At 41.0% G+C, this 16,202-nt stretch overlaps 2 protein-coding genes across 2 annotated transcripts in view; one reads left to right on the plus strand and one right to left on the minus strand.

The window, feature by feature from the left end:
• The window catches only part of LOC140361939 (ras/Rap GTPase-activating protein SynGAP-like), a 48,895-nt gene extending 47,792 nt beyond the window's left edge, over nucleotides 1–1,103 (plus strand). Inside the window, exon 20 of the mRNA XM_072447852.1 lies at nucleotides 857–1,103. Coding sequence (XP_072303953.1) covers nucleotides 857–883 — 27 coding nt within the window. The 3' untranslated portion in view covers nucleotides 884–1,103. The remainder of the gene's footprint in view (nucleotides 1–856) is intronic.
• A 3,450-nt stretch (nucleotides 1,104–4,553) lies between these two features.
• LOC140361443 (relaxin-3 receptor 1-like) lies at nucleotides 4,554–5,951 on the minus strand. Its single transcript, XM_072447156.1, has one exon. The coding sequence runs from the start codon at nucleotides 5,722–5,724 to the stop codon at nucleotides 4,564–4,566; it is 1,161 nt and encodes a 386-aa protein (XP_072303257.1). The 5' UTR covers nucleotides 5,725–5,951; the 3' UTR covers nucleotides 4,554–4,563.
• Between the last annotated feature and the right edge of the window lie 10,251 nt (nucleotides 5,952–16,202).

A 16,202-nucleotide genomic window follows, 5' to 3' on the forward strand; every position in this document is an offset into this window, starting at 1 on the left:
GATTGTTGAAGGGTCCAAAATCCAAAGGGTGCTGCTTTGTGTTCACCCAAGGCCCCAACAGCGATATATGTAGAGAAGGAAAAGGCATTCATTATCTCAACATATTCCATCAAATATTCAATCATGCATACTTATATTCCAGAGCTCACTCATACGATCATAGAAAGATGATTCTTGGTTTAATTTCATTTGTGGGGATGTTGAAAAGGTTCCTGGAACATCAACAGCACAAATGTTTCAGCTTTGGCCATACACCTCACCACTGACCCATTGTGTTGTGTTAAAAAACAACGTTACCTCAGGGGACAGTGAAAATGTTGTTTGAATCTAATAATATGGCTAAAAAAGAAAAAAAGAAAAGAAAAAAACACGGGCAGCAGCAGTATTGTGTATTCATGGAAAAGCCTTGAGCATGACTCACAGTACGACACAGTTATTTTTCAGGGCTTTCTATGTGGGCTGGATTGTGACGCGGGTGAAGAGGCTGTCTATGCGCCATCTTTGTGCCAAAATAGCTCCAGAGAACAACATTTGCTATCCTTAAAAGCAACACCTAATTTATAGAAATGGTCGGCCACTGCAGTCAGTGACGCTGCTATTGTTTTAATCAAATAACTGAGAATGAGATGATGAAATACAGTAACAGTGCTTTTTAAATGCTATAAAACCTACAGTTAAAGGTAAAAGATGCTTGTCCTCCACATTGGCCTTGATCATCACTGTTTGTTTGTGCACTCTGAACACCATATACATGTGTGTTGTGTGAGATTCCTCCCAGTCCAAAGTCTAAAGCTAATGTAGTGACGTTTTCCCAATGCTGTTTGCACGTTTTAACTTTGCATTTCTGTGTTTCCAGTCAATAAACCAGGGCTATGGATCCTGACTGCCAGAGTCCATGATGGTCACCCGCGTGTAAAGAACTCCAGCTCTGCAGTGGATCCAGGGGGTCTCCCGAAGGCATCATCTCGTCACATCTTTCAGAGACTTTGCACATATCCCAAAATTTGCCTGTACCACAACTTGACAATCACTTTTGTGCGAGTACCAATGACAGTTCACTAAAATAAAAGCCAATGCCACTGTAACCAATGGCAATACTTAAAGATGTTTATTTGTGTAACATATGGGTAACAAAAGCATGGCCATTTTGTGTTGTCATTCAACAAATGAATGTATAAGCACACTGCCCCACATGGTGAATACGGTGACATGCAACACGCTGTTACTGATTAGAAAGACATCAGTCAAGTAAAACTAACGAGTTGGAACATTTTAGTGTAGTTTTTGTTTATCAAAATACATATTTTTATATCATGTAGAAACGTGCATGTAAATATTTTAGACATGCGTAGAATAATTTTGAAATTCACCAAACAAACTCACCCTAAAGATCAGTGGGATAGGATTGTTTTTTGTTGAGCAGTTGATGCTAAGCTGATTTGGTGTTGCTAAGCTGGCCACTTCAATTGTGGAAACACTAATCATATAAAGACATCGCACACAACAATCTATTATTGCAATCTAATTAATACAATTTTCCAATCAAAAGGATTCACTTTACAGGGTATAAGGTACACCACTGGTGTTGTACCAATCAGGGTAGTCAGAGATCTGAATGTCTAAAGTGAGACGCCTGGAACAATTTGCAGAGCCAACAAGAACTGAATGAAATGGAGTGTTTTTACATGTTGCCAATTCCAAAACTAGTTTTGGTGACCATCATTGAGGCCATTATTCCATCTATTGTTTTGGCCAAGGACTTTATTTAACATCATTTTTCGACAATTCATTAGAGCTATTTTAGTTCTGTTTAATGGCTGTGAGGATGTGAAATCTGACTAAGGGCAGAATCCAATCATATGATAGAGATGGGAAATGCTTGTCTCTAGTGACACTCATGGATAGGTGCTGCATGTGCATCCTATTATTACAGCCAGTGTGTGGTTCTTTTGCTGGAACACACCTTTTCTAACCATGCTGACTATCTATCAGAAGTGACGTTTTTACATTATTGGTACAAACGGAGACACAGTGACGGACTAACTAAAACAAGGAAAGAAAACAGCAGAAGTAATCAAACATGTAGTATATGTGCATAGGATACGACTGCCTTACAGTCTATGCCACATGGCCTGAAATAACAATGCCAATACGACCTGTAAAATTTGTACAATAAGCGTCTTTTGTAGTCAGGTGATGAAATAAAAAGCAGTGTGTTTATGTTGAAACCATTTATTACAAATTTCATGGTTAATATAATTTATTTTAACCTATTTGCCTTTAAAAGGATCAATTTAATTGAAAATAATATAAATGTTTACCACAAATGTATAAAAACCTTCATGTATATCTATTCTTATATGTAAATGTATTCATATCAAAGGGTAGGCCTTCTGGCATGTTGTGTGGTACTTAAACTCTTAATGCTGCAATCCAGAAACTACTACAGTGCTATGGAGTGACTGCGTTCGTGGGATGAGAAATTACTTTATTTGACACATAGCACATTTTAGTTCAACAAGTATAATCTCAAATATCCAACAACTGTAAGTGTAACCATAACAGTGCTTTGAACAACACTGGGTTGCAGTTTTAAGCACTTCATTTTCAGCAATTACTGGGCCTGCATTGCAATACAGTATCTTAAAATGTATGACATATTTGTTTCTCTCAACTTGTTTTGAGAGGCTGCAATTCATAATCTTTAGACTAGAAATATATACACCCATATATATATATACGCAAATGGATTTATTTATACAAGCTCTAGTGATACAGTGTCCCATAAACATTATCTAGTACAAATTATGAGAATAGCCGCCATATTGGAGAAGTAGGAAGTATATACTCCATACAGTTACGGTACCTAAACGTGACCTCATTCGCGATAAAATGGTGACAAATGTAAAATATTAAGTGTGCACTGTAGCTGAAGTAAGTATTGGCCTTTTTCTGGCAATTGCAGGATGTAGTATACTATTAATTCATCCATCGATCATATTGTACTTTTGAATTTACATCTTTGAAATGGGCAAAGACATATATGGCATTTTTGACCTCTCCAAAATGGTGGCTATGTAAACATTGGAGATCCTACCTCTGAATTACAAAGTTTATCACTGAAGCTTGATCTATTTATTTTGTTATGTAAAAACAGAGGCAGTACTATTGGGAGAAATGATTTATTCACAACTTTTCTGATGCATTAGATTTTTTTTCCATTTTAAGGATCACAAGATCATTGAAAGTGTGTCCTGTTTACTCTAGTATTTAAGTGCCATTACTGTACGTTCATATTTAGACTCAAATGTATTTGTCAGATGCTTAGACGTAGAAACACAACACGTTCTTTATATTTGAAAACCCGAAAGCACAAAAATATAACAACACAATACATGCAATGCAATGATTGTGTACAAATAGATGATTTTAAACTCTAAATTGACAATTGTTCAAAATAAATGACTATTTATTGAGTGTTATAAAGTATATGGACTTAATAATGAAATATTCTATCTTGTATACTGAAATTATATTTATTAAATCACATTCATGTTTATAAAATAGATGTATAGCATTTGGGGATGAATCTACTGTTTTGTTCCTGGCAGCTATTATTCTGCACATTTGATCAACTGTGTCTCAATTGAACTTGGTGAGATTTCTGACTTGAATTGGGCCTACTGGATGTAATACTTAATTTTTTACTGGACATTTCAGTTGAAATAAGCCATGCCCCATGGATAAGCCATACCCTCAGCCCCCAGTGTTGTAAGGTGGATGTGTAATGTTGGTAATTTGATTTAAAATGGTACGTATTGTAGGTATGATTGCGCTTGTAATTATATTTATGATTACTATTATCAGTGTACTTGATTGATATGATTTTGGTTTGAACAAAGGGAATGTATTCATTTTTCAGGTGATTCTGAGTGATTTAAATAGAGAAATAAATTCTACAATTATAATCCATATTTCTGTGATCTCTTTCACTTGCGTTCCTAAATTTGCAATAGTGACTGCCTTGCACGGATAATTCTGTAAATATGTTATGTCTTTAGTATCTGAAGTAGAATCATTTTAATTTGTGCATATTCATTTTTTAATAAGGCAACTTTTAATAATGAACAGTAAGTATTTAGTGTGAACTAATAAGGTGTTCATTTATAGGTGCACTATGTAAGTTTTTTGGCCCGTTTTCATTGAAATGTTATTCCTTTGACCACAAGAGTTTTTATTACAACCAAAAATCTTGAAAAACATACATTCTTACTGTGGCAGACCCGCCAACAGAAAAGTTACTTAGTGCACCTTTAAAATAAAAACATCATGTGATAAAAACAACATTCTTCATTGTAGTTTCAAAGATGGTAAATAAGTAAGTATTGTTCAATGTAAGACACCGAGAAGATAAGCCAAACTATAAATGTAACATCAAACACATGCATGTTTTAATTAATGCACTGGGGGAAAAAATCTAAACTATTTCACACCAATAGCACACGACATTCAAAAGTGAAGAGATAGACAGGATAATAGAAGGTCTTGTGAGGTAATGTGAGGTTACATGTTGGACAGTGTTGTGGGCAGAGTCATGAGGGGCTCGTAGGTCCTGGAGTCTGTTGTCTGGCTGTATACGCTTTTTAATTGAATAGCCAATGGTCCGGCTTGTCCCAGTCCTGGCTCCGAGTGCACATTGTAGGGAACTTTGGTCATTATCGATACAAGACTGAACTTTTGGAGAGCCACGCGGTACTCTTTCCGCACTAGGCAGTAAATGACCGGGTTGAAGCAACTGCTGGAAAATGCCAAGCAGTTCGCGACAGGAAAAAAGTACGTTTGAGCCGAATAGAAAGATGGACTAATATCAATGACATCTAGTTGGATGAGGATGCCCCAGAACGTGAGGACATTGTAGGGAAACCAGCAAGTGCAAAAAGACAAGACCACCACTGCAACAGACTTTGAAATGTTGGCGTTTCTTCGAGAGTTTGTCCCTTTGGGTTTGTGTTGACAGAGAAACCGAAGTAAAAGTAGATAGGACGGGATCATGATGATATAGGGAAGCAGGAATCCCAGGACTACTCGTAAAAGCTGGTTCAGTCCAAGCCATGTACTTCCAGGGAACAGAAGCAGGCACGCAGTGTCGTTGTTGCCGCCGAGATGTTTCAGACCTGCAAACACCGCTCTGGGCATCGACACTATGAGCGCCACTGCCCATATCAAAGCAGTTGCCAAGGGAAACGTGCGCGACCCAATGCAAGAGTTGGGTTTGAGAGCGGTGGCCACGTAGCAGTACCTTGCCAAGCTCATAGCCGTGAGGAAGAAGCAGCTGGCAAACACGTTCAGGCCTGTAAGTAAGGAGACAGCTTTGCACGCAGCCTTCCCGAAAGGCCAGCTGTAGTCCATGGCAATGTCCACGGCCCAGAACGGCAACGCCAGAGAGAACAGGAGGTCTGCCAGGGCCAAGTTAAACACAAAGAAGTTGATGTTGCCTGTGGTAATTGTGTGTGTCGAATACAGCAGGAACATCACTAAGAGGTTTCCAAAAACTCCAGCAGCAGCGACAACAAAATAGATGACGGAGATGACTGTCCTCAGCCAAGGAGAGCCGTCATCAGAAATCTCCAGAATATCACCAAAACTGATGTTAAAGGAATCATTGCAAGTGAGTTCTTTGCCACAGCTGTCTAATAGTCTTTTGTACAGCTCTATTGTAGACATGGTTCTTCAGGTGGAGTCAGTCTGTCTGAGGAGAGACGCCTGGAGTTCCCTTTTCGAAGGACCAATAATGTATTTACAAAGAAAGTCGCGGTTCTGACCGGCGGTTTGTCTGTATTATCTGGGAGAGGTCTATTTCTGCAAGGAAGAAAGAGGAAATTATCATGACATAATAGCCACATGCAGTAAATAAGTGGATTAGCTTTGTCAGATAAACAAATTAGAATAGAAGTGTTAACTACCAACTCGTATCCTAGATCCAGCTTGCAGAGATTCTGACTTTTCTGAGAGGAAATGTGGATAAACTGTATAAAGTCTGATTCATAATAGTCTTGACATTCTGTATTTATAGCTTAGGAGGACTTTGACAAATCTCAACTATGGTTTTATTCACATTTTACACAACCACTTGTTGCTGACTTGAAATAATAGTAGTCATATTTCAAATACCTTTTTAAATACAAATATGTAACCAAAAGAAGCTTATTTTAAAGACTGAAACAAGCAATTATTCTATACCTTAAGTCTGAACTGTCCACTGTTGCGCTTGTCCGACCCATTGTTTTATGTGACTACAATCTCATGAAAGAACAAACACATTTTTTTTTTAGCTTCTTTTCCTTCATTTGTATCATTAAAAATAACACTTTGGTTTCAAGTCAGCAGAACGTACTCCTGCTGCAAACATACGCACGGGTCCAAACAACCAATAGACAAAGAATAATGTTTTGTTCTGCCAAAAATAAAGGTTTAAAAAGCTCTTACCGGAGGAGAGTTCTTTATCTGTGGTGACTTGACATGAAGCCGTTTCTTCTGCTCAACTCTAAAGGGTCGAGGATGTCACAGACCCTAAAGCTCCGCCCCCAGCTCTCCATCTCTGTCTGTCTAAAGGGGCTAATATGGGTGACACTTGAGGATACGGCTTGTGAACACAAATGACCTAAGAACTTTGTGAAAAATAAACCAAAAATAGAACCCAAGTCTAAGACCCACAAAAAGCGAATGTTTCTTGATCATGTGGTGACTTTTATTTATTTGCTCACATTCCTCTAAATCCCATTTCCTCTGCACTTTCACTCTGGAAACATCTGTCTCCATAAACTAAACATGAACAGAAGCCAAAAAAGGACACGTCCAGTGTAAATGTGTCAACATCCAATACATCTCAAGCTGTTGGACTTTTGCCTTTTGTCACTTTTATTTTGTATTTGTCAACACAATTATATTTGGACACTTTTTTTATACTTTTCCTATCAAAAACATTATATTGTAGCAGTAACTCAAGATTATTTGGTTAATCAAAAATCTTGATCAGATCACAGTATAAAAAAAATGAAAACATAAAAATAAATAATAATAATAATGGTGAGAATTTTAGAGGCAAAATTGAGTCTTTTCATTTTAATCGATACACCAAAAAAGTTTATGTGTTTTCAAAATGCATTTATTCTTATTCTTATTTATGTATTGTCTTATTGTTTATGACACATTTCTAATTCAGAAAGTGTTGTTTTCACTGTTGTTTGGTCGGGGTGTGTTTGTAATAAAGTTGATTGTATCATGTCATAAAACAGAGATATACTGTATTTATGTACATGGAGTTTCTATTAAGGTGTTGGGCGTTGCTTCCCAATTCAATTACGCTGCAAAAATGACTCTTCATTATCATTTGTTCGTAGTGGAAAGAACATCAGTGGTGAACAGCTAAATGAGATTATGTTGAAACAGGCGGAAGAGTGGACAAGTTGATGGATGTTGCCCTGTCTGAGAGAAGCCATCTTTGTAAGGTATGACTTTGAGCTAACCTAATATGTTCACAATATATCTATTTAACAGGTTCATTTGAGGGATTTATTATATCTGATGAAAATGTTTTGCATAAGTGAAGAATGTTAACGTGATATAAATTACAGTACTTTATTTACATCAAATGCGACTCAAGACGTTCCAAAAAGAAGGGACACTTAAGTCCTGAGGGCGGCTACTCTCCTCAAACTGCCCTGACCCAGCATCTGCTGACCCCTGACCAGTCCTCTTGTCGAGCTGCACAAAGACCTTTGTTTGATCATTAGAGTATTTAACCGCTCGATGTGCCTAACTCGTCTCTCGAGGACAAACAAAGTGATTTTGATTGATTCATTCAAACAATACAATAAGGACACTATTCTTTTTTTCTGGCAAGGAAACATCTGGCTTTAAATGACCAAAGAGAATTGAGCTGCCTGTGAGCTACAATTAGCTTACATGTTTCGCCTCGAAGACGGCCCTCTCATGTAAACATCAGTGAAGTGGTCAAACGCAAACACAGGAAAGAGTTTTACAGATCCTCTTAGCTTACCTTGTTTGAAAGACCTACAACGGTGCTTCTGCTGTAAATGGAAAACCCAATGTCACATTACAGGCATCGCTATGGATACTTCACTTATCTCTGGTCAATTGTGCATAGTTTGTTTTCAAAGGCTTGTGTGGTCTGAGATGAAGAATACTTGTAGCTACACAAACTTCTACAGAGCTGCACTTTCTGAAGCGTTTCACCTTTAATCAAATGCCTCCTGGAGAGAATGATGAAGATGCTGATTGAAGATGGCATTTTACTGCACATGTGACTCAGAATCACCCTTTTACAACATCAAAGTCACAAAATATGTTCAACAATTTTTACAAAATTGGTTGGAACTATTTAGTGATTCATAACTTTACATAGGTCTACGAGGGGTAAAGAGATTAACAGATTGTAGAACTGTATAGGAATATTTTGCTGACATCAGGCGACATTATTTTATAACCTGGAACGTAGTATATTTGTAATGTATATAAATATGATACATATAAATATACATCATATTTTATTATTTATAATCATTTTTTTTTATGTTTTTATCTAACCAGGAAAGTCCCACTGAGATGAAGCGTCTCTTTTTCAGGGGAGTCCTGGCCCCAGAGGGGAGGATGTTTATAGTGATGGGGAAATAAGAGCAAACCTGAGGAAACCTGTGCAGACACGAGGAGAACATTGGGGAACACTGGAAAGGCCCTGCACCACCTCGATTCCAGGAACTTCTTGCTGTAAAGCAAGAGTGCTAACCGCTATGCTACCGTGCCGCTCATGTGTTGGGAAAAAAGAAAAGGAGAAAAAAAGAGAAGAAAACAACATGACTGTCTTTTAAAAAAATACATTTATTTTATAACAAACTGAACCTGGCCAGGAAAATTCTTTTGCATATATTATAGCGTATTTGAAATGGGGGTGCCTTATGTGAACATCTGATGAATTTAATGTGAATGAAGACAATGTATGACATATAATGAACTGAACTGTTTAAGAAAAAGAAGTGTAACACTTATAACCAGGTAAAGGTGCATTATGTAACTTTTCTGAGGGTCTTCCACCTGTTTGTTTCCATGACGATGTTATTGCTTGCACGTAATGTTCCACAGTCTTGCGTTACACTTATCTATCACAATAGTTACAAGTCAGGTCTGTGGAGTGGCAATAACATCTTTATAGAGACGAACAGGAGACACCCCCCCACCAGAAGGTTACATAGTGTATATTTAAACCGCTGTCTCTAGTGTGGCTTTAAAGTCCTGTCTTTGTCGCCATCTACTGGACAAACAGCCTCATGACACTTGTCAGAGCCACAGGTCACAAGCTCAGGAGCCGCAGCTCCTCACGGCTCCTCTCTCCAGCTGAGTGGGCCCTCTGGTGTTAATGTGTGAGCTTACACTGCATTTCTGTCATTAACACACATCACATATCGTTTAATACAGCGTCTCATACAACACGATAATTACTGTATTATTGTGTTAATTATTTGATTATAACACTTTTATTCATTCCCTCACTCGTGTTTACCACTCGTGAACACAAACTCGACTGACCGTGCATCGAGTGGCATTAGTGGCATTAGTGGCAGACGTGATACCCCTTTAAACCCGTCCACCAGTTCACGCCACATCACTCGTCACGGCCGGACCATCTCTCTGTCTTGTCCGCTTCATCAAACAGCGCGTAGAGTTGTTTCGTGTGTGTGTTTTTCGCGCGCCTCTCGCCTCCTCTCGCCGCTGTGGAGCCGCGTTAATCACGTTATCTCTCGCGTCACTTTTGTCTCGGCCTGAGCTCCGCTGATGCTGCGGAGGAGGACGAGGAGGAGGAGGCGGAGGGAGAGGCGACTGGTACGGGGCGCTGCGGTTCAGGTGCACCGCTGCCACAAACTCTGATTCAACTTTTAACGGGTCCCGTCCAGGTGATGCGCCCCCGCGTTCTGGGACACGACCGCTCCCGTCCCGCGCGCGCCGTTGTCGAAGTTCCGCGGAGAGAACCCCGGTCCCGGCTCTTTATGAGGTAAAAAAAGATCCGCTCCGACTGAACGCGTCACAAAGCGCTTTGGGGCGCTAGTCTCACGCACGCGAGTTTTGACCACTTGTATTGCTTTTGTTTTATGTTTTTTTTTTTTTTTTTATTGACAAAGTGGGGTCAGCAATAAACGGACGCGCGCGCGCTCTTTTGGCCGCGGTTTGGGTTAAATCCATTTGGAGGACTGTCCGGTGCGACGCGGACCCGGATTGACACAGGTACGCACGTCCATCAACCGTTATCCGTTGCGTTTGCCGCGTTGTCGTTGACTTATTGCCGCGCGTCAGTTGTGGCTCGCAAAAGTTGTGCGGAGTGAGTGCAAACGGGACAGACAACAACAAGGCTGCCATTGTACGGGATCAGCGGCGGATTATCGAAATTCCTCCTCTCTGCAGCGTCTCAATGGCCTCCAGCCTCCCCGCATCTCTCCCGGGACAGCACATCTTTAGTCCCGGCACTTTTATCGCACGGGTCTGTATGCTTGGCACTTGTTAGAAGCAGTGGCCCCCGGTTGTTGGGGGAAAAAAGTGCCCCTCTGATCACGGGAGGACACGGGGCCAAAGATGTCCCACTGGGAGATGAGGGAACATGTGGACTGACAACTGAGGCGGTATTGTGTCACGGTGAGACGTGTGGTCATCAGCAATCTCAAGTAGTCGATGACGTTGGGGCAGAAAGCACTGAAATGCATTGCTTTTGTCCACTATTGGAGAGTTTACCAAGTCAAATTGACCTTAGTTGTTAAATGGCTGACTGACAGATCATTGATTGTACACAAGACAATTATTGTGGATGTTTGTGGCTGGTTTGCTTGGTTATGAATAGTTTGAATCGTTTGAATCGAGGTTGGCCCATCCAGTGTAAGCTGATTACCAGTTATATTACAATATGTACATTTTTGGGACTTTGCACTACTTCATTTTGGGAAGGAACACTAATCTATTGGCTATTAATAGCAAAAGCACAGCAATTGCACACTATGTTATGATTTTTGACACCTATTTAATCTTAACTTAACTATATTCTAATATTGTAGTTAAATGGTTAGATTTCAATCTGGTTTCAGTAGTTCATCTTCATTTTTGATTGCATATGTTTTAATCTCTTTGCTTTGCAGCATTGGATTTTCTCCATTGTGGGAACCAATGAGGACTAAGGGATTACACAAACACTCATTGTAGGACAAATAAAGGTTCTCTTATCTGATCTCAATAGCATATAATACAAAATAATAAGCCATGAAGGGAATGAGAGTTTAAATGTAATGGGTAGATTCATTACTATGTGCTTGATGCTTAAATATCGATGTTTAATAGCTTTGTTAACATGTTTGTGATGTGTTACGATGTCTGTGGGTTGTTGGAAGTCTAATTACACTCACCAGATTTGACCCAGTCTTTTTCATGTGGCCACAGACAGCAAACAAACTCCCCCCTGCCCTCGCCCCTCTCCCTCCCTCCCTCCATACACTTGCCTCCTCTCTCCCTCCTCTCTCCCTCCTCCCTCCTCTCTCCCTCCTCTCTCCCTCCTCTCTCCCTCCTCTCTCCCTCTCCTCTCTCCCTCCTCTCTCCCTCTCCTCTCTCCCTCCTCTCTCCCTCTCCTCTCCTCCTCCTCTCTCCCTCCTCTCTCCCTCCTCTCTCCCTCCTCTCTCCCTCTCCTCTCTCCCTCCTCTCTCCCTCTCCTCTCTCCCTCCTCTCTCCTCCTCTCTCCCTCCTCTCTCCCTCCTCTCTCCCTCCTCTCTCCCTCCTCTCTCCCTCTCCTCTCTCCCTCCTCTCTCCCTCTCCTCTCCTCCTCCTCTCTCCCTCCTATCTCCCTCCTCTCTCCCTCCTCTCTCCCTCTCCTCTCCTCCTCCTCTCTCCCTCCTCTCTCCCTCCTCTCTCCCTCCTCTCTCCCTCCTCTCTCCCTCTCCTCTCTCCCTCTCCTCTCTCCCTCCTCTCTCCCTCCTCTCTCCCTCTCCTCTCCTCCTCCTCTCTCCCTGCTCTCTCCCTGCTCTCTCCCTCCTCTCTCTCTCCCTCCTCTCTCCCTCCTCTCTCCCTCTCCTCTCTCCCTCCTCTCTCCCTCTCCTCTCCTCCTCCTCTCTCCCTGCTCTCTCCCTGCTCTCTCCCTCCTCTCTCTCTCCCTCCTCTCTCCCTCCTCTCTCCCTCTCCTCTCACCCCTCCTCTCTCCCTCCTCTCCTCCTCCTCTCTCCCTCTCTCCCTCCTCTCTCTCTCTCTCCTCTCTCTCTCCTCTCTCCCTCCTCTCTCCCTCCTCCCGCGTTGTGGCCGACCAACATGTGGGGAGGTAATCCCAGCTATTAGGGTAATCTCCTCAGCATGACGATCAATAGGGGAGGGTGTGCGGCAACTAACCAGACTGGAGTGTAGTGTGTTTGGGGAATGGAGAGGGCCTGAAATTTGTGCTAAAGAAAAATTATTTAATCATCCAGATTAGGTCAGGAGGCTGTGGTCTGCGGCGGGGGAGGGGTGCCGCCAGGAAGATGTAAGTTAGGCTTTTAGGACATCTCCACTTTGGGCTGCTCCTCTCGGTGACAATGGGTCCAGAGAATGACAAATGACAATGCAGACAAGTAAACAATGACTAAACACCAGTGTGACACCAGCAGGAGCATGTTGTAATCTAAACACAAACATTAGCTCTAGACATCATAATATATCTTATTGTGTGGACTATTGCAGTAAAACAGTAATGAGTACGTAGGACAATTATTTTCAACAACTGACTTAAGGAATCTTATAGACAAGGAGAAATAATTGGTATTCAAATATAAAGTACATGTAAATGATGCACTCTCATGGAAGAAACTGTATGTTATTAACTCTTAAATTGTCATAATGAATAAGGCTGTAAATCCATGTGTAGCATTGTAAAGACCCTTCTGCTAACGTATCTTTATAGATAACATAACAACTCATGTTACTGCACTTATATTTAGAAACAGCAGCAACATTTTGAAATCACATTTTGATTGATTGACTTTAATATAGTGCTTCTAACTAAGTATTGTGATGTTGTGATGAAATGAGCTGTGGTTTTGCTTTATGATGCTCCTTATGCGCTTCAGGCCAGTGTAAAGACTTGTGTTTGTCCCTCAGTGGAACAGTGTGTGAGGTGTAGTAGACTCCTGAGGTCTGTGTTTGGACAGCGAGCACGCGGACATAGTGCTGAGTGTGCGTCCTTTACCGTGATGTTGTTACCTAACCGACCATTACAGATGGACCCCTGCATATGCCTCCTGTCCCCCCTGCCCAGGCTCCACATGCACCGCTCTGCTCCAGCTGCAGTGAAAGGTGTTGATTTTGACATTGACGAGTGGTTCGTGTGGCTTTCGAGACATAAGTGACTAATCCTCGACCGCTTTGCTTGTTTAGAATCAATTATGTGACGTGATTAATGACATAACAACCTGCCTTTTTTGAACTGCACAGAAGTCTAAATCAAACTTTAAGAAGAGAGGAAACTATTGCCGGTTTAAATGATTTCAGTGGCTATGTTTCCAAGCATAAACCAAAAGTATGATCAATATCTGATGTAAGAAGTTGTCAGGTTATTCAAATTTCACGTTAAAAATTACATCTGATGCGAATAATCTGATTTCTTTCTGATTGTTCGCAGGTTTTGACAAGGAAAACAATGCGAAAAAGGGCAAACTAATGTGGCAAAGAAACAAATGAAAGACAAAATATTATAGATTGAAACAATTATTTTTAAATCCATTGTACTTGTCTTCCAAATGCTTCTAAAAATCCACTAATTAATCTGACGCATCTCGCAGGTCGGATCAGATTTCTCTTGAGCATTTAAACAAACACCAAAAGTCAGGTCTAATAATGTGTTAAAGGGATGACACGGTGTAAAATTTTAGTTTTACAATTATTGTGAGAAAAAAACATTGAACACGTTATTATCTCTCAAGTTTGTGACGAACTGTCTGAATGACAAAATAAATGTGACAAATACGCCAGATAAAAATGTACTTTATTTTTAAATGTATTTTTAACTATACATTGAATTAAAACCACTTGCTTTGAACATAGTCACAATTATTATCTTTTAGCTCTTACGATTACATTGTGCCCTAAATAATCATCCCTAGTGTAATCTGATTATTCTAGTCGTGTGATTTTCATATGTGAATGTTTTGTCATTGGGTGGTAGTAGTCAGACCCCTTATTCTTATTATCATAATTTGGATTGTGAGTAGATCAACAATTACAGTCTCCTACAGAGTCCTTCCGTTGTTTAGTCGACCGAACGAGCTCGAGACCACTAAGCCGTGAATCATACGGCGACGCAAAGAGAACCGGCATCTCGTTTTAGCCGCGCGGCAGAGGAAGTGCAGGTCAGACCCTGGCGAAGCGTCCATATGGAAGATGGGCCGAGTGCGAGGCGTTCACAGCTCCCTCCGGCTCGGCCCCGTGGAGACGCAGGGAGAGACGAGATTGGATGGGCCCGGCCCGAGTCAGGTTACCATGGGCCCATTCTACTCCAAAGAAGCCGTGGTGTAAAAGATGCAGAGCCCGAATGGGAAACCTAATCCCAACCCCGCTGCCAGCTGTCATTCTTATGCTCCAGGGTAAAATCGCTAAGCAGGTATCGCCTTACGCCTCTCCAATCCTTACCTTAATCGTGGCAGGAAATGCAAAATTACACGCGCACACTCTGCCGCACAGTAGCACAGAGCAGGTCTACGGTGAAATCGGAGAGCATTGATCGGCACAGGAAAGAACCTGCACAAGAATGAGTTCGAGTGAAGGCTGCACTTGAGGGATTTGACGGCGAAGGTGTCGGAACAGATGCTGCCGTACAAATTAAACCCCTCACGTATCAAAACACTGTGTCAGGCATAAGATTTTCAGGCAAGGCAGTCTTATTTTGGATCTTCTTTACCACCATTCACACCAGCGATATATATGCAAATGACAAAACCCTTTAATCAAATCAAGTACTGTTAATAACTAACAGCAATTCATTAGCAGTTTTTGTCTCATGTGTAGGTAATCCACTAACCAAGGTATATTTCTTAACATTAAAATAAGGCCATTAGGGCTGCCACCATTTTCTGGACTATACAGACTCTAAAACACTAAAGTGCTTTTATACAAAAACAGTGACTTTATTGAATCAAAATGTCTAACTATTTCAGATTTTTCTCAATAAAACACTTTATTTGTAAATATTATTATTTCTTATTTGGTTAAAACGTATTTAAAAGGACTCAATGTACAATAAAAATCATTGTTTGATTAGTCGACTACTAAAATAATCATTAATGACAGCTGTAAATGCCATATTATATAGAAATAGTGAATTATTCTTCAAATAAAACACCTGTAATAATAATAAGCCTTCCTCAGCCTTCAATCAATTTCCTAGGTTGCGTTCACACTCAAATTGGGACTTCATTAAACCTGGGCTAGACCAGGACTTAAAAGGACCAAACCAAGTCTACGTCTAGACAATTTAGCTCCAACCGTGACCACACTGTGACTGCCGCCTCCGTCACAAGTGCTGGAGTGGTTCAGGTGAGAGCACAACTGTAAATACACTGATGACCAACAGCAGCACTGACACAAAGATAGTGACGGCCACAGAGCTGACCTTGCCATGATAATCTAATCCCTGTGGAGAGTGCTTTTTTTAGAGAGCAAGTTAATGCCAGCAGATTATACTCCAGTGTCTCCATACTAGCCAATCCACATTGATAGAGAGCACGTCCATTGTCAATCCTCAGCGCCAAACAATGCAACAAATAAATGACACTTAAGTCATTGTGTTTTGCCATAACAGTTGAAAGTGTCACATCGAGACATTGAGCCAGATTACAATGTTATGTAACAATATGATTTTAATGTACTTGTTTTATGACTAAGGTTTTCACAATGACAATAATCCTATTAATCCAGTAGGTCATCTCCAAATGGGGCCCGTTTGGGGGGCGCAGAGCCGTGCTAAGGGGGGCGCCAGACATTTGGACAAATGTGCACATTACGCGTGACAGACGCGTTTTAAGCAACAGAAACACGCTCAGTGCCAACACGTGGTTAATCTCTAAATACAAGAGAGCAGAGGAGGAGTGGGTCAGCCTCCCTCTGTGCCCCTCACACACGTCTGCCTCTGTGCCCCT

This window comes from Eucyclogobius newberryi, unplaced genomic scaffold (genome assembly GCF_026437365.1).
Source record: "Eucyclogobius newberryi isolate DKJ021-1_F unplaced genomic scaffold, fEucNew1.0.hap1 SCAF_16, whole genome shotgun sequence".
In the NCBI taxonomy this organism is placed as follows: Eukaryota; Metazoa; Chordata; class Actinopteri; order Gobiiformes; family Gobiidae; genus Eucyclogobius; species Eucyclogobius newberryi.

Coding starts and splice junctions, on each gene's coding strand:
- LOC140361443 (XM_072447156.1), bottom strand. CDS start 5,724: ATGTCTACAATAGAGCTGTACAAAAGACTATTAGACAGCTGTGGCAAA.